The 26,892-nt window shown below is 37.2% G+C and overlaps 2 protein-coding genes across 2 annotated transcripts; one reads left to right on the forward strand and one right to left on the reverse strand.

Annotated features, from left to right (window-relative positions):
• Positions 1–434: 434 nt before the first annotated feature.
• On the reverse strand, positions 435–2,201 carry LOC141440104 (serine protease inhibitor 77Ba-like). Its single transcript, XM_074104567.1, has one exon. It carries the CDS (start codon positions 1,992–1,994, stop codon positions 774–776), a length of 1,221 nt encoding a protein of 406 aa, XP_073960668.1. The 5' UTR covers positions 1,995–2,201; the 3' UTR covers positions 435–773.
• A 5,192-nt stretch (positions 2,202–7,393) lies between these two features.
• LOC141440572 (serine protease inhibitor 77Ba-like) lies at positions 7,394–10,602 on the forward strand. Its single transcript, XM_074105130.1, has one exon. The coding sequence runs from the start codon at positions 7,677–7,679 to the stop codon at positions 8,919–8,921; it is 1,245 nt and encodes a 414-aa protein (XP_073961231.1). The 5' UTR covers positions 7,394–7,676; the 3' UTR covers positions 8,922–10,602.
• Positions 10,603–26,892: the final 16,290 nt, after the last annotated feature.

A 26,892-nucleotide genomic window follows, 5' to 3' on the forward strand; every position in this document is an offset into this window, starting at 1 on the left:
CATTCGTCGAAACTATTTGAGAGAAACATGCCATTCTCTTCTACTGACGTAAATAAGACAGAGACATCATGCGTATCTCTAGTCGTCTAGGCTCAGTTGGTGAGCTTGTTGGTTGTTGTCAGTGTACCGTATCCTTAGTGTCTCACTAGATGGCAATACGTATCGTGTTATTTGTGTTCTCACTGGTGCCATCTATTGGTAAATCAAAGGAAAGAAAAATAGCCAGTTGAATAGCCAGTATTAGGGTGATACCATTTGCTTGTACTAGGTGGTGTCTCTGTTATATATGTAGTCTGTGCCTATACATATAGCAACGGAATTATGTGCTCGTAGCAACGGAACGACGGAACAGGAGGAGGTCATAGATAAGGAGAATGACGGGTCATGGCACAAGTTCAATACCTAAATGAGAGGTATGTTATTAAAAAACTATGTTATCAGTAGGTAAGTATAATTTTGTTAATTCCCAGTTTTACGTAGCGACTACTAAAGCCATCTAGTTATCCAATAGAGCAACTTTCACGAAGCCAGTTTCTTAAGTCGGTTGCACACTGTTGCACAAAGTTGCACAAAATAACTCTCTTTCTTCAGACTTCCGTCTCCAGGCATAACATGGAGAAAGATCTCTTTATTTATTTATTTATATATTGTGACACTCCTCATATAGGTACTTTCCTCGTCGTTTTTTTAAACATGATATAAGTACCTACTTAAATGTGACCTTAAAATTCTATGCCACTATCATCCATTTTCTTTAGTAACTTTCTATAACGTTAATACAATTGAGGCTGCTGATAGACGCCTTCTAACAATACTGTATTAGTTGTTTTCGCAAGTACGAGATACATGAACGGTCGGTTAGCTTCAAACCTTGCTATAACCTTTGACTCTGGAGCAGTGACTACTTCAGCAGTTCCTTCTGTTACTTCTATCACAGTTTTGTGAATAATTTTTGTCACGTACACATTAGACCGAGCGATATGTCCCAACGCGGCGGCGGTATCGTTAAACATTCTGAAAATTCCCAGTCTCTTGAGGGTTTCTTTTAATTCTAAATTTGAGTCAACTCTAAATCGTGGTACCAAGCATTCTATTATATCTTCGCCGTGTTCCTCTTGATCCAGTCTCAATCCGGCATATACAACGTCTAGTGGCACTTTTTGGAAGTTCATCAACATTTCCTTAAGCGAGACACCTTCGTTGGGAAGTATTATGAGCAAGGACAACCGTCCTTCTGAATCGAAAGGCAATTCAATGATGCTGGCTTTGAGATCGTCTATGTCAACGAGAGGATACGTAAATCGGTTATACATCATGTTCACTTCGCCTATTTGGACGCCGGTGCTGTCAAAGAATGGTTGTTTAGAAGTGGATGAAGCGTTAAAGCCGGCAGTCCATTGCCCTTTAAAATATGCAGCACTTATGATTAACATCTGTGGTTCACTAAAATCGTTTTCGTCGACTATTTCTGTGACCAGACCCTTGGTGGCTACAGCAACCGCCTTGTTAGCACGGCTAGCCGTCACCCTGGCATTCTTAAGGTCCACCGGAATGGTGAACGTGTCGTAGAGTCTCGAAAACGCTCGGAAGTCAACTTCTAGGTTTCTAGACTTGTCGATTAAGATGGCGTTAAACCTTGCGAGTTGAACGGTGGTTGTATTCAGGTTTAAATCTCGAGTCATACCTTGGCATGTTGATCTAGTCAGTGTTCTGTTTATACTGATTCTCAGAGCCCTGCAGAGTTCTGTACGAGTGGATGCCAGCGCCCCGTCCGCCACGGCGGCGAGCGCCGACCACGCGTTAAATGGCGTTAGTATAAAATTGTCCGTTTGGAATATACTTGTGTGATACAACAGCTCAATGGAGAAGTTTCCGAATGCTTCTTTTGCGCGCGGAAATGTGGTATACGCACCGCCATCGCCATCTTGTTTTGTTGACGTTTGTTGTGCGAGGCACGAGCTTTGTAATGCGATTAAGCATAAGAAAAATAACATTGTTGAAGTGAATAGAAGCTATGCGCGAGTATTTAAATTTACTTACAAAGTGTGCGGCTGTATTTAGCAAAAGATTTTAACTACAATGTGGAATGATTCGCATCTTGCCCCAACGAGGAAAACTAAGGAATATCTTAACCAAACCAACCGGTTATCTCGGACGTTTTTGATTTTGCTCCGAGTTTAAGGTCACCTACCTATGTATACCCAATGCAGAAATGAAACTTGTATTATGGCAAACCAATAATTTATTCGTCCTACTAGTGGCTCTGTGAGCTAAGACCTCGTGTTTTTTTAAATTAATACATGACCACTCTGTATATAATATGATATATACGCTACAAACGGTAGGTACTGTACGCTACAAACTACTATAAACGGTAGTGTAAGTAGTTAGGTAGGGGTTGTAGAGCACATCGTGTTTTGTTCTGCACAAAGTTCTGCGTTTATTATTCAAAGACTCATAATTTTAGCAAGTGATTTGAGTGAAGTGCTGACAAGTGATTCCTCCCACTGGGTAGGTACCTGAAATTCTGAAAAATATAAAATAATTTATTTGCTAGGGAATATTACTGCAATTTTCTGCCTTCAGAGTGCAGCACTAGCATAAAACGTGCATAAAACCGTAAACTGTTTTTTGAGACGGAAATAATCAAGTGGGTTTTTTTATTGTGTTGAAAAAAAACAAGAATAGACTGGCCAGCGAAGGCTGTCCACGTTAGAGCAACACAGGCTTCCTACCAGAATCTTCCGTAGCCCTTTCCAACCTAGTTGAGTATGAAAAGGACTACGATAATGGACCTTGAGAAATTGATAACAATAAGGTTCAAATTTAATTATAGTTATCCATCACGATCATACCAGTTCGGTCGGAAAGGGTAGGAAGCCCGTGTTGCTCTAAGCTGTCCACGCATTTTTTACTAAACTTTATTCTGGTATCATTTGTGAAAATTGTCATAGTATCGTCATTCTAGCCCGGCTATATTATTTTTTTTGTTTAATTCAACTGCCAAAAAAAAAGTCAAAATGGTCCAAAAATGGTTGCGTCTGGACTATACTACTTGTACTATTACTTATTCTGTGACTATACGTAAATTGGCACTGACAAAGGTCATAAAATTTACCAAGGGACTCCTAAAGTTCATTATCAACTTTCACACTACTACTATAATGAATGTTGATGCAGCTTGAAGTCCCGAGTATAATTTAATATCTGGAAAATTTTAATAATATCTAAGCATCAACATCGTTTAATCAGTGTACAGCAAGTGTTGTCAGCCTCGTTTATTTTAAATTGTTTTAAATTTAAAAACCGTGGTTTGTCGTGGACAGCTTTCGCTGGCCAGTCTATCTTCAACCTCCCGTTTTGAATGAGGGCTATCGTTTTTTGCCTTTCTAGATGGCGCCACCGTTGCGTGAGGTTTTTAAGTGTGGCATTCAAAGTCTGGTATTACGGGCGTGAAAAGAATTTTTGGGTTAAAATCATATTTAATACACGTTAAAACCTTCCTAAAAAATATCGAGCAACCACAGTGTTGCGTAGTCCCGTTTTGTTCGGAAAAAAGGGAGGACAAAAGTTTCCGAAAGACAAAACTGTCTCAAAACACAGACATTCATTGCCCCGTAACGCATAATTGCCATAATTAATTTCAGGTAAGTAATGCATGGTAGCTGAACTGTATGACGTGTCTGTAATGGTGGGTCTTAAAATGAACATGGCAAAGACAAAGATTATGTGCAATACACCAATGCCACTCACATTACAGTTCATAGACAGGTACTGGAGAGGGTGGAGGAGTATGTCTATCTCGGTCAAACCATGAGCCTAGAAAAGAGCGGACAGGACCTGGAAATTCAGCGTCGAATTCGCTTAGGCTGGGCGGCATTCGGTAAATTGTCCGACGTGCTCAGAGGGGACATACCTCTTAATCTCAAGCGCAGATGCTTCGAACAGTGTGTCCTCGCGGTGCTGGTATATGGAGCCGAAACTTGGACGCTCATGCAGAAGGTCGTACACAAGCTGCAAGTCATGCAAAGGGCGATGGAGCGGGCGATGTTGAGTTGGGCATATCTCTCCGTGACATATTCCGAAATAGAGATTCGGAGACGAACAAAGCTCACCGATATAGCCAAGGTGATCACCCAAAGGAAGATGAAGTGGGCTGGACACATATGCCGCAGGAGTGATGGAAGATGGGGGAAGGCCGTGATGGAGTGGAGACCCAGAACCGGCCGGAGAAACGTTGGTAGACAGGAGATGAGGTGGAACGACGACCTGGTCAAAGTGGCAGGAAGGTGCTGGATGAGGAGAGCACTGGACCGAGATGAGTGCGAGCAATGCAGAATGCCTACACTCAGCATTGGGTGGCTACGGGCTGAAGAAGAAGAGAAGAAGAAGTAATGCAAAATATTCACAAAATTGTTCTAATCTATATTATAAAATTCTAAACTGACTGACTAACTGACTGACTGTTGATATATCAACGCACAGCCCAAACCACTGGACCTAGATACTTGAAATTTTGCACATAGGTACCTTATACAATTTAGGCATCCACTAAGGAAGGATTATTGGAAATTTCCACGGGAACGGGAAAAATCGGGATTTATATATTCGATTCCGAGTGACCTTATCTCAGAAACTGTAATAACTAAACACTTCAAATTTGATACACAAGTAGGTATTACATTAATTAAAACATTGATTTTAAGATTTTTGGAAATCCCCACGGGATAAGGAACAAACGGGATTTTCCGTTTTACTGGACGCAGAAAGCTGAAAATCGGCATGTAGATGGCTTGGGGAGTTTCGAGGAGCATTGAGAGTGGATTTTTCAAAATTCCCACGGGAACGGGAAAAAACCGGATTTTTCGTTTAACTGGTCATAGAAAACTGAAATTTGGCATTTAGGTTCTTTGGAGAGTGTAAGGGAGCACTACAAAATAATTTCCCGAAATTCTGACGGGAACGGGAGAAAACGGGATTTTTCGTTTTACTGATCGTAGAAAGCTGATATTCAGCATGTAGTTAGGTTGCTTGGGAAGTGAACAGGAGCATTGAGAGTGAAGTTTTCAAAATTCCCACGGGAACGGGAAAAAACGGAATTTTTCGTTTTACTGGTCGTAGAAAACTGAAATTTGGCATTTAGATTCTTGGGGAGTGTAAGGGAGCAATACAAAAGAATTTCCCGAAATTCTGACGGGAACGGAAAAAACGGAAATTTTCGTTTTACTGGTCGTAGTAAGCTGACATTTGGCATATAGGTTCCTTGAGGAGTGTATGGAACCATTAAAAGATAATTTTCCGAAACTCCCACGGGAAAGGAAAAAAACGGGATTTTTCGTTTTACAGGACGCAGAAAGCGGAAAATCGGCATGTAGATTGCTTGGGAAGTGTAGGGGAGCTTTAATAGAACATTTCCCGAAAATTATTAAGAAGGGGATTGTTTCTTTGTTTCTCTTTCTTTTTTTTTTTTTTTTTTTTTATTCGCAATAGTATACTCCTGAGGTGGTTCCATTGTCAGGAAATCAGAATTGTTTGTTTCGGGGAATTTCTGGAAAAACCGAGCTGATTTAAAAAATCTATTAGTGAAAGCTTTTTATAAATCGATACCCGAAATAATAGAAGTCTAAGCTGTCTCAATTCAATCGCGGACAGTGTGGTTTTCCATCGAATTCACTTGTTCCTATCCCGCTGGAACAATCCTATGCTGCGTAGGTACGAAGTCGCGGGCAAAAGAAACACGTGGGTTATCTAAAATTACACCCCTGACCTAAAGATGTGAAACAGGGGTTCAAAGTTTGTACGAATAATGATTATCTAGGTTGATTTTTAAATTCAAAAATTTGCAAATATAATCCTCCGAAAAATCAATTAAAACACAAAAATAAAAATCGTAGAAAGTAAATCTGTGTTACCCCAAATTTAACGCGAGCGAAGCCGCGGGCAAAAGCTAGTTACATATAAATAAACCCACGTAGCTCACCCAAAAACTGAGATTTAACATGTCGGAGACCTCACGGGGGACCAGTAATGCTCGACCCTATACTGCTCAGCCATCACTGTACGACCTGATAATACGAACTCATTTTGGATTATAATTATCAAGTCATACAATATTAGGTCGGCATTATTAGGGTGTCCAAATTTTTGCTCGGCCTGTTAATGCTCGACCTGTTATTGTACGTCGTTATAATCGGAATCCAATCGAATCGAATGACCATAGATTTGTGTTAGGTTGTGTTAGGTCCAATTGTGACCACAATGCGCGAGCCGAGCGAGCGTAGCGAGCGTGCCGCGGCAGCGGCCGGCGAAGCGCCAGGACCAAATTAATTTATTTTCTACTAAATTTATTAATATTCGTTGTACACGAAAACCGCTCTGAGAAGGCATCGACGCAAAGACTCAGTATATGCATCGACGTCTGCGGGCGAAATGTGTACAACTGGCGCTGACGTATTTATAGCAGACCACACCGACAGCACACATCGACAGCGCGATGGAATGAGTGCCGGCGCAGATCACGCCACCTTTTGGAGCGTGGTTATGATCGCGGATACCCTCGCGAATTGCGCCTATGTAAATTGTATATATTAGATAATTTTTGTAAAATAAACTACACGCAATCAATAGGTGTTCACTTACCTGCACCAAACATAAAACATGATCAATCGTGCGAATGCTTTCTGTCAAAAGTGCGCTCCGATTATTAGGTCGTACAAATCAGGTTGTCCAATAGCACCTTGAACATTATCGTAGGGTGATAAAGCTCGACCCGTGTTCCAAGTGACATGTGATTGAATTATCAGGTCGTACAAAATCGGTCGAGCATTGTCCAGGTCGTACAATAACTACACCCACCTCACGCTACGCTAGCGCCTCTAGTGGCGAATTCATACGCGATAATGAGGGTTTTCACAGAGGTGAAATATCGCTAGATGGCGTTAGTATCGAGAGTTCCGTTTGACGTTTGCATATGATTGGGTAAAAAACAAAAAACTAAATGTGCCAATCGCAAGCATTTTCATTGCATTATTTCGCCTCTGTGAAAACCTAGACTTGGCTAAATGACGCAGTTTCCAGGCCACAAAACGTAAAAAAAAGTCAATGGTCAGTCACGTCAGCAGGGCTACTACGAAACTCGAAACTTAAGGAAGTTCGTGTAGTGTAGTGCGGTACTATTATATATTCTGTGGTAGTGCGGTCCCTCTGACATCATAGTATGAAATGAAATCATAGTAGCCCTGTTGAACTGACAGCTGGCTGCGGGACTTCTACGAAATTCGAAACTCGAAGTTCATATCGTACCGTCCCTCTCGCTCTCGTATTAAATAGTATAAGTGTCACAGGGATCGCACGACACGAACTTCGAGTTTCGAGTTTCATAGTAGCCCTGCTGTGCTAGTGTAGTGTTGGCATTTTGGTCATTTACTTTTACGTTTACGTGTGTGTCGCCGTCTGATTTGTTTCGAAACCTGTTTTCCTGTACCTATTCGTATTCGTATTATGTAAATATAAAAGATAAGTAACTAGCCACTAATAAGGTAAACGCCGAAGTAACGTCAAGTGCGCGCGGCCGCTTACGCTCACTCACCGCTTCGACGCGGTGAACATGTGCTGACTAAACCGCACGTCGTTATTTACGAAATCTTTTTATTTCCTATCATTTATCCACATTCAGTATGTTATTATTTGTGTGTATATTCGCGTGTGCTTCGTTGGTTGCTGGTGCTGGACAGACAATACCACAAGACAAAGGAAACGTGAATACTATTAATCTGCATAACGCGTTCAGCGAGGCGATTGGAAATTTCTCGGTGGAGTTATTGTACCACACGACGAAATCACAAAATAATAATCTTATAGTGTCGCCCATTACAGTGTGGACGGTCCTTGCGGTTACCACGGAGGGAGCGCTCAAAAACACTCGCGTCCAACTAACGAATGCCTTGCGCATTACAAAAAACAGAACTATAACGCGAGCAGAATTCCAAAATGTCGCACAATGGCTCGTCACTAACTCGAGCACTGTGCAACTCGCCAGGTACAATGGCCTATTCGTGGACAAATCTGTAGAGCTTGAAAAATCCTTTGGAAATGTTTCTAAAGATTACTATGACACCTCTCTGGTACCAGTGGATTTCAAGAATGGTGTAGCCACTGCCAATTATATCAACCAGTTGATCTCCTCATTTACTAGAGGTCGAATCCCGAAGTTAGTTGACAGTGATAGTTTTGGAGAAACTCGAATGATTATCACGAGTGCTCTGTATTTTAAAGGGCAATGGACATCACCTTTTAACGCCTCCTCTACTACCAGACGTGCTTTCCAGGATAGCAATGGTGTCAAAATTGGCGAAGTGAACATGATGTATAACCGTTTTACGTATCCCTTTGCTAATATCAAAGAAATCAAAGCAAGGGTTATTGAGCTGCCTTATGGCAATGAAAATCGCTTATCCATGCTCATAATGCTACCAAACCCTGGAGTAACACTGGATGAAATGTTCCTATCCCTTAAAACAGTACCGCTAGACACAGTCTTCGCAGAAATGAGACTGTCTCAGGAAGAATTTGGGGAAGATGATGTTGATTGCTACATACCAAGATTCAAAATCGAGTCAAATCTTGATTTAACGGAAACTATAAGGGATGGTTTTCATGTTTATGACTTGTTTGATCAGACAAAATCCAACTTGGGACGGCTTGCTCGTGAGCCCTTGTATGTAACCAAAGTTATTCATAAAGCTGAAATAGAAGTTTCTGAAGAAGGGACCACAGCATCTGCTGTAACAGGTGCTGTATTTGCAAACCGTATCGGAGTCGTGAGGTTTGAGGCAAACCGGCCTTTCAGCTATCTCATTGTTGAGAAAGTCACTAACACTATTGTGTTCGGAGGAATATATCAAAAGCCTATCTTATACTGATTTCAATTTTAGTTTATTTTAAAGATTCCTTTAATATATCTTGATATTTTTGCAATCTCAAATGTTCCGTAAAGAGCAGTGCAATTCGGATTTAAGTATGTTAGTTTATTCATAATATAGTAGTGTATATTTCTGTTGAAAACAAACTGCATTTTTCTTTCCATATAGTCTGATCATGATCATGTTAAACTTGTAAAAAATTTTTTTGTTAAAAGAATAGCAAGCTGTTTTGCATGAACCTTTGATTTTTCGAAATAAAAAAAAAATGTTTTGTCTCTTATGTACCTATACAATTTTGATAGTGTAAACATAATGTCTCAACTGTATGTGAATATTGTGCTTCATTATAACATGTGTTTTGCAAGGTTGTGTTCAATGCTTATCAACTTAGTATCTTTGACATTTAATGTCAGCGGCAAAACTGTAATTCGAATATATTTTGCTAGCTTCAGGAGGTAAAATATTAAATTTAATATTGTGAACGGGTAAATATCCAGTCATGGGCTTATTTGTTTAATACTAACCACAAGGATGCAAGTAAATGGTCATAAGTGCCATAAAGTTGCATATAAAGTCTATAAAGTGTGAATTGGACCATATTTAATAAAATGACATAAAATTGCCCATCAGTCTCAAAATAATCATAATTTACAAAGTGTCACAAAATAGATGCAAAATATGTCACTCTAGTGTTAAACAAGTCAAAATTACTGGATTTTTTTTCAAGACTAGCTTTTGCCCGCGACTTCTATGACAAAAATTGGTTTTATCACTATCCTGCTAGAATTGTGTAGTTTTCCGGGATAAATACTATCCTATGTCCTACCCAGGGTCTGAAACTGTCCTCATACCAAATTACTTCCAAATCGGTCCAGCAGCTTAAGCATGAAAGGTATCAACAACATAGAATTTTTAATATTAGTATGTACAATATTAGTGTATGTGTGTACAATAAATGTTTATTAGGATGCCTATCTGCCATGTTGGTGTCACTTGACTTTGAACACCTGCTAGATTTATTAAAATGTGTTAATTTTATTTAAATACTAGCTGTTGCTTTCTCAGATCCACTGAATATACACAACAATTTCATACAATTCATTCATTCATAAAAATATTATATTTATTGAATATTATATTTTTATGAATGAATGAAAGATATATTAGATTATGATTAGATTTTAAAAATATAGTAAATTGCTATAATTGGTATAATCGGATTTGTGTTGTGGTACTTTGTTAACTTTATTAATCAATGCCCAACCCTAACCTAACCTAACCTGATACCTAAAAAGCTGAAACCGTGCACTGTTTCCCTTTATATTGTAGACGAATAAGGACAGATTTCGGAAAATTCCCACAGGGTAGAGCTCTGCAAGTCTGGAATTCAATAAATATCTTTGACAATAAAGTTAGATTTGATACCCATGTACTGCAATGCTAATATGGGTCATAAATTCATAAATGTAAATAATGTAATTAAATTTCTATATCTATAAGTATAATGTTCTAATTCCTAGTTAGTACCTTAAGAACAAGCAGCTATTTAATCTTATACAAAAGTGGATATAATGATTTAATACATTCTTTGACAATCACCCTTTGGATAAAACAGAAATTATTGTTTGGTAAATAGATTTAGTTTTAATCACATATTTTATATTATATTATTATTATTTTATATATTTATTTTTTTGCCCTCTTGTTCTGAAAGGAGGCCTGTGCCCAGCAGTGGGACGTATATAGGCTGGGATGGATGGATGGACATATTTTTAATGAGTCAGTAAATTTATGTTAAATGTGTTCCAACTTCCGAGATACTTATTCATTATTTTGTACCTACTTGTGTCTTCTTAAATAGGTTAATTGCCTGCTATCTCCTGCCCTATAGTACAGCATTTCGTTTTGTTTGACATTAAGAAAGAGCCCTAATACGGTACAATTTATTAACGCCCCGTTGTTTCAGACTGATGAAAACTATAAATCTATGCGGCGGGCAGATTAGTCATAAGGACCTGGGCCCTATACTATGAGGTGCAAAATTCGAACTTCTTATCTTGCCGTCCCTCTGACCTCCTCTGACGCTAATATTTATTAATACGAGAGTGAGTGTTTTTATGCAAATAAATGATTTATGATTATGAGAGAGACGGTAGGATACAAACATCGATTTTCGAATTTCATAGTAGCCCCCCTGTTTTACCAATCAATGAGGCATTATAAGTGACAGACATGTGATGCCGTCCTTGTTTGTTTGTGTCCGAATAAACAGAGACGACATCACATATAAGACAATGATAATATGGCGTTAATAAATTGTACCATATACATTATTAGTGTATATAGCATAGCATGGGCTTGTCCCTGGTCTCTGTTAAGCTACTGTTATTATGTGACAGAAGGCGCTGTCTTTGCCTTTATTTATTCTGTTCGATTAAAATGAGATAAAGAGATAGCGTACATAGATATATCTGTCACAGCAGGCAGTGGTGAAACAGAGGGTAGGTACATCAGGCGTTCCAACTGCATAATGCACGCACATGACTGTTTATTACCTGTCTGCTACATGGAAACTAAATGAGCAAATACTCAATTAGCGTTCAAAACAATACTACTTACGGAAAACGCTACTGTAAAAACTAGGTAGGTATTAATTATTATTTTGAGCTAAAAGCTTGGGGAATCATCAGGATGTTCATTGTTGTATTCGAAAGTGCACGTTAACACGTTTTTCCTGTAAAAAGTTTTTTAACAGTAATGGGTTTTTCGACGAAACGGATTTGTTTAATCAACATTACGAATGCTTACTAGCACTACACTTCCCTGGTCGTAACCTGATTATAGTACAGTCAAGGGCAAAGATACAAAAATATGTATACACGACTTTATGCACTTAAAATTAAGGCCGTGTATACATATTTTTGCAACTTTGGCCGTGTCGATATTTTTGCCCTTGACTGTACCATCTCCCTCACTCCTCACTCACGTGATAAAGGATATAGTGCATCTTTGTCACTTTCGAATAAGGTGAAGTGTAGGGCAAGCATACCTATACAAGTAAAATGCCATTTTTTTTACGAACAAAAATCATTTTTCCGTTTTATTTTCAAAAAGATTTTAAGAAAAAAATCTAAAATGGAACTATGATTCGCTTTGTTGTAAATTTTTTTTTTCTTTATACCTATCCATAATTTTGGAAATTGTCTGACTGTGCTGGCACAAACATTAATGTTAAAGTTGTTCCTTTTCCAAATTGTTCCAGTTTAGCAATTTATCTATTTATATCACAATTCTTCTTAAATGTTGCCAAGAGGAAAAATAGCCGAGATGTTTTAGGTATAAGTATCTTATGCTTTTAGGGCTGGCGAAAAAACTGGTAAAGACGACTATTATGTTAGCACCGAATCAAAACATACTGCAGGGCCACTACGAAACTCGAAGTTCGTGTTTTGCGGTCCCTTTGACACTTATACTGTAAAATACGAGAGCGAGAGGGACGGTACGATCGATACGAACTTCGAGCGCAACTGGGGGGGGGGGCACTACGAAATTCGAAAATCAAAGTTCGTCTCGTACCGTCCCTCTCACGCTCGTATTTTAAGTATAAGTGTCAAAGGGACCGCAAAACACGAACTTCAATTTTCGAAGTTCTTAGTAGCCCTGCGTTTCGTGGTACAGGGTAGGATGAGCGACGCTGTCATTGTATGATAATGATAACATACCTATTTAGACCCACTTGCAGTAAACACATAAATCTCGAGTTAGCGTTAAGCTCAGTTTAGTAGTGTCAAATTGTATGGAACTGTCAAGCTTAAGCCTGGATTAACTACTAAATGTAGATTTATTTTTTCCTGCAAGACGGCCTTAGAAATAGAATGCCGACGCGCATTGAGACAGAGATTTTTCTTTTATTATTACATACATTGATTCCTGATTGTGTATCAGTTACTATTTCTGGTGTACAAGAGTCATTGTATTGTATTGTATTAATGCCATGATTTTTGAATCTCATGATAAAGGCACAAAGACACAAAGATCGCTGTCTATTTTTCGCCTGCCCTAGAAATATAGTATAGGTAGGATTAAAAGTGAGAGAGATTTCATATTCACATAATTTAGGTTAAACACAAATATAAGCCAAGAAAAAATTTGTGATAATGTTTTAAAAATGAAAGATCTGTGTAATGTTATAATCTCATTATTATATGTTTATTTTGAGTATGTGGAAGTTTTATTTATTAGCAAAGATTAATTAAACACAATATACTCATAGTCTCGTGTCTCAAAAATTTTAAATTTAAAAATGTAAAAAGTGCTATGCCCCGTTGACCGCACGAGTTTCGTTTGCGTAGCGAACTATGTACTGTGAAGATTGGTCATCCCGTAAAACCTAAATTGAAAATACAAACTGAAAATATAGATGCACAGAAAAACCAGAAAAATAAGACCAGCACTGGGAATCGAACCCAGGTCCTCGGTATTCCGTACCGCGTGCTATACCGCTACACCACTACCCATTCGATTCCCAGTGCTGGTCTTATTTTTCTGGTTTTTCTGTGCATCTATATTTTCAGTTTGTATTTTCAATTTATGTACTGTGATTTTTTTCTCAGTTATTCGCACTGTGGACAACTGAAATATTTCATCGAATTCAGTGCTTGAATGTAGGGCGGTTAGAAAAGAGTCACTTATATTTTTTAAAATATATAATAACTTATATTTATTTCCTCCTTGTTTTTACGGTTCCGCGAAAGGGTATTGACGTAACCTTGTTTCAAGGACTCGATCGCTTGTTCATCAGTCAGCCGCTGGGTGCCCAGTGTGTTGATGGCAATTTACTCAATCTAAATAAGCGTCAAACTACATAGTATATTATATAGGTATAAGAAGGCTAAAATAATGTATTTACCTACATATCACCTGAGTAAATGTACCTATAAATAATGGGGTTATTCCCAGTTGACCGCTCCTCTTTGTTCACACTGCGACTGCGGCGATCCGCACTGCGGACAAGTGGGAAAAAGTCCCAGTTGTCCGCATTGACCACAGTACTAGTAGTTCGCAGTTTATCCGTAGAGTGAACAACTGCAGGGCTACTACGAAACTCGAAAAACCCAGTAAGTACGTGTGCGGACAACTGGCAATATCACTTTCCCAGCAAAATATTTTTAGTTACAATCCAAAAAAATCTTGTCAATCGAAGATAATAATCCAACTGTCAGCTTCACTGGCTTAAGCTGACTGTACTTATAAACCTTGACAAGTTCGTATGTAGCATTCGGTAGAACCCTGTCGCAGGGAGCCTCTGCTGGGATTACTAATGTATGGGCAAAAAACTTTTCCCGAAGTATCACATCCCAAAATATTTTACTCAAATTATCATTTGGCAAAAAATCATTTGCTAAAACAACTTATCGCAATTTTACAGTATTTAAGTAATTATTTTTTTTGGCAAATTATTCTTTCGCAAAAAATTATTTAGTCACGTTTAATATACCAAGTATTATTTAGTCAAATGTATCCTTTGGCATAAAGTACTCTTCCGAAAATATTGCATGGCATAATAACCTACTTTTCTGGTAGCAGTTAGTTTCTGTGGGGGACGCAGTTCTAACCTAACCTAACATACTTTTCGGACAGCAGTTCGTTTCTATGGGGGACGCAGTTCTAACCTAACCTAACCTACTTTTCTAGTAGCAGTTGGTTTCTGTGGTTGGTTCGTGTGCGAAGTGTCATTTTGAACAAACATTTTTTTGGAATATAATAGCCAACGTTTGCTTAATAAACGTTTGTCATAATAAAACTTGCCAATGTAAAATTATGCCATAATAATATGATAATTTGACCAATTTGATGTTTATGGGCAGTGGTGATCTCTTACCATCATTGACAACCAGTCGAATAATGAATGCGAAATGTTAATATGCTAAAGATTCGTTTGGGAAACGAAACACTGCTATAAGTTTTTTGAGAAGTGATATTTGGCGAAGAATATTTTGTCGAAACGGCAGTACACCCTCTGCTGTCTGCTGTCCTTACAAGACTTTAGTTTTTTCTCAGAGCTATGTCGATGGCGAAGCCGGGGCGGGCGGCTAGTAAGTATGTAGGTATATATTATATAACGAAATTATCGAATCAACTGAGTCATGACCTCGCACTACAACCTTTTCACAGAAAATGTCAAAGCGACATCGTATTGCCCGATAAGGAAAATAATTATGACTTACTTACTAGCTGTTACCCGCGACTCCGTTCGCGTAGAATCCGTTTATCGCTATCCCGCGGGAACTACGCATTCCGGGATAAAAACTATCCCGGGAGTTCCATATAAATCAGTTCAGCGGTTTAGACATAGGTAATACGGTTACAAACTTTTTTTTTGTGAGAAGGAGGAAAACGAGCAAGCGGGTCACCTGATGGGAAATGAACACACCTGCCCATGAGTACCAGCTAGAGAGTCATTGGTCCGTTGCCGGCCTTTTAAGAAATTATAAGCCCTTTTCTTGAAAGCCCCGATTTCATAGTTGTCAGGAAACACTTCTGACGGAAGTTGAGTCCACAATTTGACTGTACATGGCAGGAAGTGCCGAAGGAAACAGACAGTGGTAGATTTACATTCATCAAGATGAATATCGATGAAATTTAGACTTTCGGCGGGAGGTACGATGGTGGAATTTCGCAGCAGGTAGCAGGTCAAATACTTAATTCTTCGGAGCACTCACCGTGGTAAAGTCTATAAAATACACAAAGGGAACCTAGGGTGACGGCACCAATCATGGACATGTAGCACAGTAGTATCCAGTAATGTACAGCAAGGATCCAATGCCTCATAGCTCACCATTCATGAACTATACCAGTTATGATCATCAGTTATATGCACATAAGTGTTATTAGTTTTAGAGAAAGTAGCGTCCGTTTCTTAATGTTGGGTTAGCGGAAAAAATATTCCATTATGGTTCCTGTCCATGACTGGTGCCCTCACCATACGTCCCTTCGCATAGATAGGGGATCCAAACGATCGGAAATCAATTCACCGACAAGTCGAGCTGACAAACTTTTGCATTTATAATATTAATGGGATTAGGTACTTATTATACTTTGTAAAATACTATGAGTCAGGAAACAAATGGTTCCGCTGTACCTAGGTAGGTACCATCAGCCAAATACTTGCCAAATATGTGTTCTACCACCCTAAAGTTGATAATCGTTTGCACGTCATAAAACAATAATGCCAATAGACGTGTCATGTCAACTTAAAAGTTCGACTTTAGCGACATATTCATTTGATACGAACTTGTTTAAAAATTAATAGACCACTTATTTGGCTGAAGGTAGTTACTTAAGATAAAGGTAGTTATAAATTCCTTATCTCAACCGATAATGCGATGACCGGTCATGTGCACACGGCCTTATAACACAACATACGTGCTGTTTACATTTAATTCTGCTAGGAAAAACCCGAGTTAATTTAAAATAAACAACATGGGAATCCCAACTTATACGAGTAGAACTCGACTTTTAACCTTGTGTGGTTTTGTTTGAGCTCATGTCGTTATACTGGTATGTAGAAGTTCTTAGGCTTAGTGTATAAACTATAGTGGCGACTGGCGAGTGATTAAATTAAAGCGTAGGTAGTGCCATCTATTGACGATTATGTTAATTTTTTTATAGATTAGGAACGGTCATCGTACTTTAGGAATGGACTGGACAACGGAATTAGTAGTAAGAATAGAACGAGAGAAATGGCATGAGCTAAAACCGGCCAAGAGCGTGTCGGACACGTCCAAGATAGGGTTCCGTAGCCATTACGAAAAACTTCATATTTAATAGTATTACTTCGTATATAATCAATACTTACTTAATAATTAATAGTAGGTAATATAAGTAAAACGCGTTGTGAGCGTAGCGAAACTTTATCGTTCTAGAACTCCGTCTTGAAAAATGTATTTGGTATGAGCCCACTAGGTACTGTTATTTGTAAATATAGGTACAGTAAATAAAACATATAGTTGACATTACATTCATTTATTACCGTTTAAATACATTTTGGGTATTTGGTTACATTTTGGCAGTAAGTACTATCAACATAGAATGGTATTTTTTCAAATAATTTGTTAATTAAATAAAACAAATCTTATATATTAAAATATAATTAATAATATTCAATTTTTTACAAAGCTTATTTAAATTTTGAGGCAAAATAATCTTCAGCCTTAATAGTGCAATTATACCTAAGTACTTGCTTATAATTATTTTAATACTTATATTCTACAGATACCTATACATTTATGCAAGTATATACAAGCACGATAAAGATAAAAACGCGGCAAGAAGTACCTATTCCCAACTATCCGCACTCATTTGTTTACGCACTGTGAACTGTGAAGTGAACGACTGGGAATTTACTTAGTTCCCACTTGTCCGCAGTCTTTGAGTATTTATCTAGATAAATAAATACTCAAAATCCGCAGTACGGACCAGGTACCGGTATTCTGGTACGCAGCGAAAACAAAGAAGTGCGGTGCGGACAACTGAAAATAACCCGTGGCAGAGCATTGATTTTCAAAATCACATCACTTGAAAGTGGTAAAATTCTGTTATTGCTACTAAGCTATAGCTCAAACTATTTAAAAATATATATATTTGACAAATAAAAAAGCTTTTTGTTTATTATTTACAGGTAACACAAATAATATTCAAAACAGCAAATAACAGAAATAACTAACCTTAAAATTTATGTACATTGCCATCAGATAACCTACTTATAATCTAAGTACTTATTTGCAGGCGAGATGCTCAAATATTTCGGAGCAGCATTACATTTCAATAAATTCGTTAGGCAAACGAGCGTAATTTTTTGAGTTATGTATATTTTCGGTCGCATAGTCGCGTAAAATTTCTGCTGCATTTCAGTTCAGCAGGGCTATAACTCGAAGTTCGTGTCGTGCGGTCCCTCTGACACTTATTACTACTTATTTAATACGAGAGCGAGGGAGACGGTACGATACGAACTTCGAACTTCGGGAGTAGGCCCTCAGGCCTTATAGGTACTTAGGGTTGCCGTAACTTCTAGGATCAAATACGGGGCAATACCAATACCTATACTACGAAGTGCAAAATTCGAACTTCATTATCTTGCCGTCCCGCTGTGACGCTAATATTATTTAATACAAAACTTCGAAAATCGAACTTCGTATCGTACCTTCCCTTTCACTCTCGTATTAAATAGTACCTATATAAGTCTCAGAGGGACGAAACGACACGAACTCCGATTTTAGAATTTCGCAGTAGCCCCTGGCTTGTGCCACACGGCGACTCAAAATTAGTTGTAAGTACACATTGTATGAAACCAAAATTACGGACTCACAAATAAAAATAAATAGTACGCTCGTCTGGCTTCACCCTTATTATACTAGATAAGTAAGGTTAATTACTAATATCAGAACATGTAAGTTCTCATAGATAATATAAGAGCAGCGACTTTGCGATAGTTAAGTACGTGTACAAGACTTATATTATAATGGATACCTAGGTCATATTATAATGCTCATGGTTGAAAGATCCAACTTGAAAATTTGAAGTGGCCTTTCAGATTAAGTAGACCATTTCCTCGTTTAATAAACCTGTTAATGTCTATTAGGCCACAAGAAATACCCAGTGGCTTGGTCATCCATCAGATAAAGTCCATAACACATGTGGTTTGCACCTCACGGCCTTGCAAGTCTTGGAAATATTTATAGCCCGAGCAAACCAGTTTTGCAACTTGTATGCCGATAATTTATTTTTTAAGGTCGTCATCTTTTATTAGCCGAACCTTAGGTAGGTATGTAGTCAAGTTTAAAAATATGTACTTATTCAAAGTTTCAAAAATATGTACCACAGACTCTTATTCCGCGCAATAAGGCCGTAGTAACATATTTTTGAGTGGTTCGAATAGATACTTATTTTTGCACTTGTCTGTACCTATAATAATAATAATAATAAATAATAATAAATTCATTTATTTCGGGCAACTTGGCCCATACAATAAATACCTTACAGACTAACATACATATTTATAATCAATAATATTTAAAACTAATTTGGTGACAAAATGGCGTGACCCCGCTGAGTCCCTATACCTAAGCATTTTTGACGTCACTAGAAAGATTATTGAATCATGGGTTATTTTGCGGAGGTCCATATCAATGAATTTTTGATCACCCGCTACATTATACGATCAGGGGTGTTGCGGATGTTCGCAGCCGCATCTTCAACGGCGGAGCATCCGCATTAAATTGACAAGATTTCATATATCTAAGATTATAATTTGATTCGTTTTCTGTATTCTGATTGGAAAGAGAAAGACGCTGATATTTTTAAAATTTCGCTATGATTATAAACTTACTCTAAAAGGGCATAACTCCAAAACTACCACAATAGATCCATTACTTTTGTCTAGTCTCTATTAAAAAAAAAGATCACATAAATCTGAGGTAGACGTTCTCAAAATTATGAAGGCTCCTTTTTCTGGTGAAAAAGGCAAAGGGAACATATCTATTCTGTGGTAGTGTTTGCCAACACAGATATAAATTTTATCAATTTTAAATATTTTTTTAAATATGGAGAAATAAATTATAATAAATATTTTCCCATGTACAGGACGCAAAACTCTTTTGATTCCCGTAGTAATTTACAGGTGTTAAAAAATAAGAAAGCAAGAAAGAAACTACATTTATTTAACGCCATAAAAACAAACATAGAACAGGTGAAGACATCATCATCCCAGCCTATTTACGTCCCACTGCTGGGCACAGGCCTCCTCTCAGAACAAGAGGGCGGGGAGAGGTGAAGACATATATGACGCTAAATAGGTCCCCACTCAGCATAATGCCACGGCAAGCCGTGGCGCTGATTTTCAGTGAGGACCTTATCTAAAATTAACTTAAAATAAAAATTAAAAAAATAAAATAAAAAATATTAAATTAATAATGAAATCTTGTCAATTTATCATCCGCATCAACATAAAATCAATGCGGAGCTAATGCGGATGCTGATGTCAGACAAGCCGGTACAGGAACGACTATTAATTTATATTTCCATTCTTCCCGTTTAATTCTCAACAATAAGGGGCTGTTTCACCATCCATTGATAAGTGTTAACTGGCGGTTAGGTGTGATGCCGTCTCTATTTGTTTTGTTCAAATAGACGGAGACGGCATCACATTTAACCGTCGGTTAACGCTAATCAATGGATGGTGAAACAGGCCCTAAATCCAACAACTAGATACGAGTGCCATTACCACAGTAGTTTTTTGTGCACAAGTATGAACACCGTTCACATTGTATTAAAGAGGATTAGCTAACTGGATCATTGGACCTTACACGGTATGTAATAAAGTCAATTTTCCTATGGTGTCCCATACTTTTGGATACTTTGGCTGCTACGGTACTAATGTCGGCTTGAATGTTATAAAGTATTTGGCGACGGGCGTGCTCCGGTATATTTGTACACGATGGATGTCTCGAACAATTTGACCGCTTTGACTGAGTCACTGGTAATGACTATTTTGTATGTTTCCAAGTATTTGGTGATCTTGACTGCTACGTACTATATGACGCCGACTGTACATACATGAGATTGACTTAGTGTACCTTTTTCTGTTTTGTATTGAAATGTAATACTGCTCCGAAATATTTGACCTTTAAGTAGATACACCTAGCAAACTGTACACTGACTGACAGACTGTGAGACTTACAAACTCTCACATTTATAATATTAATGGGTTACCTACCAAATATAATTTCAGAAATAGATACCGAAAATTTCAGTCCAGCGAGTCCGGTTTTGACTTTGACAACTCTAGGCCAAGCCACTTGGATACAATGAAAATAGGAAGAGATAAAACATAGGTAATTAAATTAATTAAATAAAGTAGGTGGCTATAGTGCGAGGTAATCGTATTTCAACGTATGTATTTGGATAGAATTTTTCCTGTAGGTAGCTATCCACTCTAAATAGTACCTACCTACAGTGGTGTTCCCCCGTCTACAAAAGTTGTTACATACCTACCTACATATCACATATATGTAAATAACATATTTGTGGCGAACAATTTCGCGGAATGAGCTTGTAAATAAGTGGAATAAGGGGACACAATTGGTTGAGGATAATTAATGTGCTAATTCATAAAATAATGAATAAAACAAGTAACAAAAAATAACAGTCGACATCTGTTATTCACACTCATTTGTACTGACCTTTGCAAGCTTTTGCAAGTAATGTATTCAAATTCAAATCATTTATTCAGTAAATAAATAGGCCGCAATGGGCACTTTTACACGTCATTTTTTAAACAGCGCTTTCGGAAAGACCATCATTGCCAAGAAGAAGAAAAGTCATTTTTCAACATCAAATAATTACAAATAAAATACTTAAAAACTACAGTATACAATGAAATAAAAAAAAATATAATAATAATACAGGGATGGACAAAAAAGCCGTGGTGGCCTAGTAAAAAAGCCGTGGTGACCTAGTGGTTTGACCTATCGCCTCTCAAGCAGAAGGTCGTGGGTTCAAACCCCGGCTCGCACCTCTGAGTTTTTCGAAATTCATGTGCGGAATTTCATTTGAAATTTACCACGAGCTTTGCGCTGAAGGAAAACATCGTGAGGAAACCTGCACAAACCTGCGAAGCAATTCAATGGTGCGTGTGAAGTTACCAATCCGCACTGGGCCCGCGTGGGAACAATGGCCCAAGCCCTTTTGTTCTGAGAGGAGGCCTGTGCCCAGCAGTGGGACGTACATAGGCTGGGATGATGATGATGAATACAGGGATGTATGGGGTCCCTTAGTTACAAAACTAAACAGTAAACACTATATTTATGTATGTATTTGAGGGACAAATCTTGCAAATTAAATTTGACCCACTCCAGAGGTCGAATTGACTTAAAATTATGAAAATCTGGTGACATCACAATAATCTGGTAGGGACATCCTGGTGGTTATAGGTATTAGGTACACAAATGTAGTTTAGATTACCATTCAAGCAAAAAAGCTTGTATTAAAAATTTATTTTAAACAAAAACTTATTTATGTGAAAGAGTGCGTTTGAGTTTCGACCGAGACTTGCCTAAAATGCTAGTTTTCAACCTCCGACCCAATAAGAAGGAAGTTATAAGTTTGACCCCGCAAAATGAATGAATGAATGAATGTGTGTCTGTGGCATCGTAGCTCCCAAACGGATGAACAAATCGGATGTGGTTTTTACGTGAAAACTAGTTTACTTGCGGTGGTTCTTATGTGGCTAGTTTCATTAAAATTGGTTCAGCCGTTTTCAAGATGTTGTACTTTAAAATGACAATGTCGGGTGCTTTTCCTCTTTTCTAAATTAGTTTCGTTATTATTTTGTCACTATTTTGTTGTTTTATCATCATCATCAGCCAGAAGACAATAAACCTAACCTTATAGAGTTCTACAAGATGACCATTTAAAAAATGATGATAAAGGTATTTACGGTTTCAGCGGGGAAAAAATTATGACAACAATAATTATGACAAACATCACATTATGACTTATAAAATTATGACCCGCCCATAGCCACTTCAACTTACACAATTTTAATATAACTTTATTATCAGAAATCCGAAAATGTTTCATAGAACATTTTTACATCAAAACGATCACTCTGCATAATTTTTTTTAATACTAACGATCGAAACTCATAATCATCAGAATTCATAATATCACTAATGATACTTGTTCAACTAATATTGGTTTTCATATATTTTCTTATACTAACGATCGAAACTCCTAATCATTCTATTTCATAACGCCGATATTCATAACTTTGGTGTGACCCGGTCATAACCCGTGTGGTGGTGTCGGGTTAGAATTACACCTCTCCATTTCTTCCATGGATGTCGTAAGAGGCGACTGAGGACATAGGTTAAGGTATACCGTAGGCGACAGGCTAGCAACCTGTCACTATTGTACCGTTTTTTTCCCGACTGCCCGAAGGAGGGTTATATTTTGAAAAAAAAACCGCATTCAAATCGGTTCACCCGTTTAAGAGCTACGGTGCCACAGACAGACACACATAGCGGTCAAACTTGTAACACCCCTCTTTTAGCGTCGGGGGTTAAAAATAAACCGGGCGCTTGCCGTCAAACCGCTTACGTCACGAATACCATCAAATTAGGTACCTACCTTACCTACCTCAAATGCATTTAAATACCTAGAGCAATTCTAACAGATCAAACAACTAAACCCTGTAGTATTTACAACAGCTTTCATAGTTCGTTACCGACAAGAAATGCTGCACTTCTATCCATAAAACTATAGACACTCACAGAGACTAATATTTAATTCGTGTAAAACTCACGTCAAATTTTGATTTTGAATTTTAAACTTGTTATCAATGAAGAAAAGTTGATGCTTAGCTTAGGGGGGGGGGGGGGTCATGACCTAACTTGATTCGCCCGTGGTTATAACTGGTTTGTATTAAATTAGTTTGAAAGGAACTAACAATTAGCAAGTTTATATCGAATTTGTGACAATTTATATTCAACAGGATTCCCCGGAACCTAAATCGCATATTGCATGATTTCATAGCATGAAAGTTTCGATGGTAAAAATAATGCAAAATGATAATAAAAAATAAAATAAAATAATTGAATGGGCCCGCGTGTGTAATACGGCCCAAATCCTTTCATTCTGAGAGGAGGCCTGTGCTCTGCATTGGGAGGTATATCTACTTAAAGGTGAGATGAAACATGAGACGGTTGTAGTTACCTCTCATTATTTCTAACGTCTAAACCTAGGTACTTACATTTAAAGAGTAGGTACTCTTTGTCGGTCCTTAAATATTTTTCTCATCTACCTACTCAAAATTTATGTTTTAATTTTTTGTTTTATGTTTTGTTTATTGTCTAATGCAGTTTGAAATAAAGTTTAGTGATTTTAGTAATTGTTTCGATTAAATGTTGCGTGATTCATTTGTTTGTTTCTATATTAACATTTTCCATATTAGTCACGACAAATTGTTAGTTGCACTTAAAAGCTATGACGATTTTTATCGGTTATTGTGAGTCAGAGTGATGTGTTAAATTAAACGTATCATGGTTAGTTTTGCACAACTTGTTTCTGACCAAACCAAGATCATTTTCAAGATACGTCTCTAACACAAATTTAAAGTTAAATAATTAGATTTTATTGCACATTCTTTACATATATATTACGCTCTTTATTGTGGCAGTTTAGTCAAGTATTATATTTTTTAAACCAAAAATAAATAAATAAAAAAAAGAATTGAAACTTTTTTATAATGATCGAGAGTCCCGTGGTGCAGTTGGTAGCACACTTGGCGCGTATAGCCAGGAACTGCGGGTCCAAATCCCGTCAGACGCACATAATAGTTATTTGTGCAACAAGAGAGCAAAGTTGTTTTTTGTTGCGAGTGTTGATTTTAAATCCCGAGTAAGCGAAGGATTCTATAATTGAATCACGAGTGTCAGCGAGTGATTCTAGGTTAGAATCCTAAGAGCAGCAAGGGATTCAAATACACGAGATGCAAAAAAACTTTGGTCTCGTGTGACACATACAATTTTTCACCTCAGCAGCGAGAACATCATTTTAATGTAACTTAATAATAAAACCACATATACCTACCTGTTTACAAAACAAACACCTTTTTTTAAAATATAATCCGATTATTAAGAAATAAATATAATAATCACATTTAAAACCATGAAAAAGTGTCCAGTAGATACAATACAAATCTCATACTTCTTGTGCTGGGTATGTCACACTTATTTTTTAATACTGCAAACAGCCTCATCTTGGAGTCATTAAAAAGGTTGAACAATAAACGTATAATTTATTATAAATGTTATTAAACCTTTAAATATGACTTTTATTAAGACTTCTATTACATAAACATACATAGATTTGTTAAAAAATCATTCAATTTAACAAATATTTATTCCAACTGAAGAGGCAGTATACGGAATTATTTAATAAAAAAAAAACAAGAGAAGCGGCTTTCGTACAACGAGGTTGCATACTTTATTAAAAGATTGGGAAAATTTATATTTTGAAAATATTTCGTTGTCATTTAATTTATTAGGTATCTATCGACCATATTTTTAATATCAAAAATTTAATTTAAGATTGTAATCATCACATTTGATCCAATCTCTCGCTTTTTACGTGTTGAAGTGAAATGACAGATCAAAGTAAAGTTCAAATATTTGGAATTCAGTAAGTAGACTCAACACTGTACTCAGCATTTAAAAAAAAAAGTTGCTTTGTCTCACGGAGTGAGCAAAATGCGATTTTGCTCACTGATTTCTCATAGCAAAACCTGCCTGTTTGAGGTGCTGAGGTGAAAAAATATTTTTCATAATTTGTTGAATCTGGCGTTACTTTGCGGAGGTCTATATCAATGAACTAAAAAAAAATATTTGCTCACCCGCGACCTTATTATAGCTAAGTTTATGCAAGGATATGCGTGTTCATGCAGTTCCTCCACCTCCACACTGTAAGAACACACACAAATCACACAAACCCATCTATCACCACCACCACAATACACAGATTCGTTTCGAACTCAACCAGAGCTCATCTTCAGTACCACTACCATGAGTTTACAGTGACCGTACTCGATAGCGACGGCGTAATTTATTTATATGGAGAATTGTACAGTACCTCTACAAATAATTTACGCCGTCGCTATCGAGTGCGGTCACTGTAAACTCATGGTACTGGTACAGAGCAACACAACCATACACCATACTACCAGATGTTAGACTAACATACTAATCAGATGTTAGTCTAACATCTGGTAATATGGTGGTCTGGTAGTGTGGTACTGGTGGTGGTGTCTGCTAGAGTAGTGTAGTGTGGTGATAGATGGGTTTGTGTGATTTTTGTGTGTGTTCGTCGAGGAACTGCATGAACACGCATATCTTGGATAAACTTAGCTATCATAAGGTCGCGGGTGAGCAAAGAAATTATTTTAGTTCATTAATATTTTTCATTTTTAAAAAATCTTATGAGTTCGTTAAACAAACGTACTGCTGGCAAAAACAAATAATTATTGTGGTATATTATGTGGTTAGATTACTTAACTATTTGATCGGATTCTCCATGACCTTTAAATCCAAGAAAAGCAAATTTTCCGAGCACACCGCAAGATGAGTAACGTGAGGCTACTATGAGACGATGCAATGAAAATAGAATGAGTTTCATAGTGTCATAGGATTATGATTATAAATAAATAATCCAAGAACCTTAGTTTTGCAATGTTTGTTCATTTGCTAAACAAATGAAACTGAAAAAATGACTTCCTGCCAAGTTACTTGCGGCATATTCTTCTTGGCAATGATGGTATTTTTGAAAGCCTGTAAAAAGTGACAGGTAAAAGAGCCTACTAGTACTTAGAGAATGGTTTGATTTTGAAATCTTGCAACTCAAATTTGATCCACTTCCTGTGTTTATGTACCTTGTACATTAAGAGCATTAAGTACCTTAGTTGGATGGTAATGAGTGTACAGTTAATGTAAAGCGCAACCAGCAAAAAAGGCTTGTTAAAAATTAAATTTTCAAAGAAGATAAAATTTGGAAGTACATTTTTTTCTTGATTATTTAAAAATAACTTTCAAGCTTAATATATTAATGGGTGTATAAAACATAATTAATACATAAACCACCATAAATTAACCGCATTTTATCAACGTTTTTGATAAAACTACGTAATTTACGTTCTACTTAAGTTTACGTTGACGTAATACTTTATCATGAGATGGTGACGTCCTTGTATTTCCCATGTAGGTATTTGTTTTACAGACACCGCTAACGATCATCTTTACAACCCACCTAGAATTTTTTACATTAAAATACATCAAATTGTAAGCGTTTACTTTTTACTCAACGACGTGACATTTTCCTACTTCAGCGCTCAACCTAAATGCTTTCTAGATCAACATCAAAT

The sequence above is a fragment of the Choristoneura fumiferana genome, chromosome 22 (assembly GCF_025370935.1).
Source record: "Choristoneura fumiferana chromosome 22, NRCan_CFum_1, whole genome shotgun sequence".
Classification (NCBI taxonomy): domain Eukaryota; kingdom Metazoa; phylum Arthropoda; class Insecta; order Lepidoptera; family Tortricidae; genus Choristoneura; species Choristoneura fumiferana.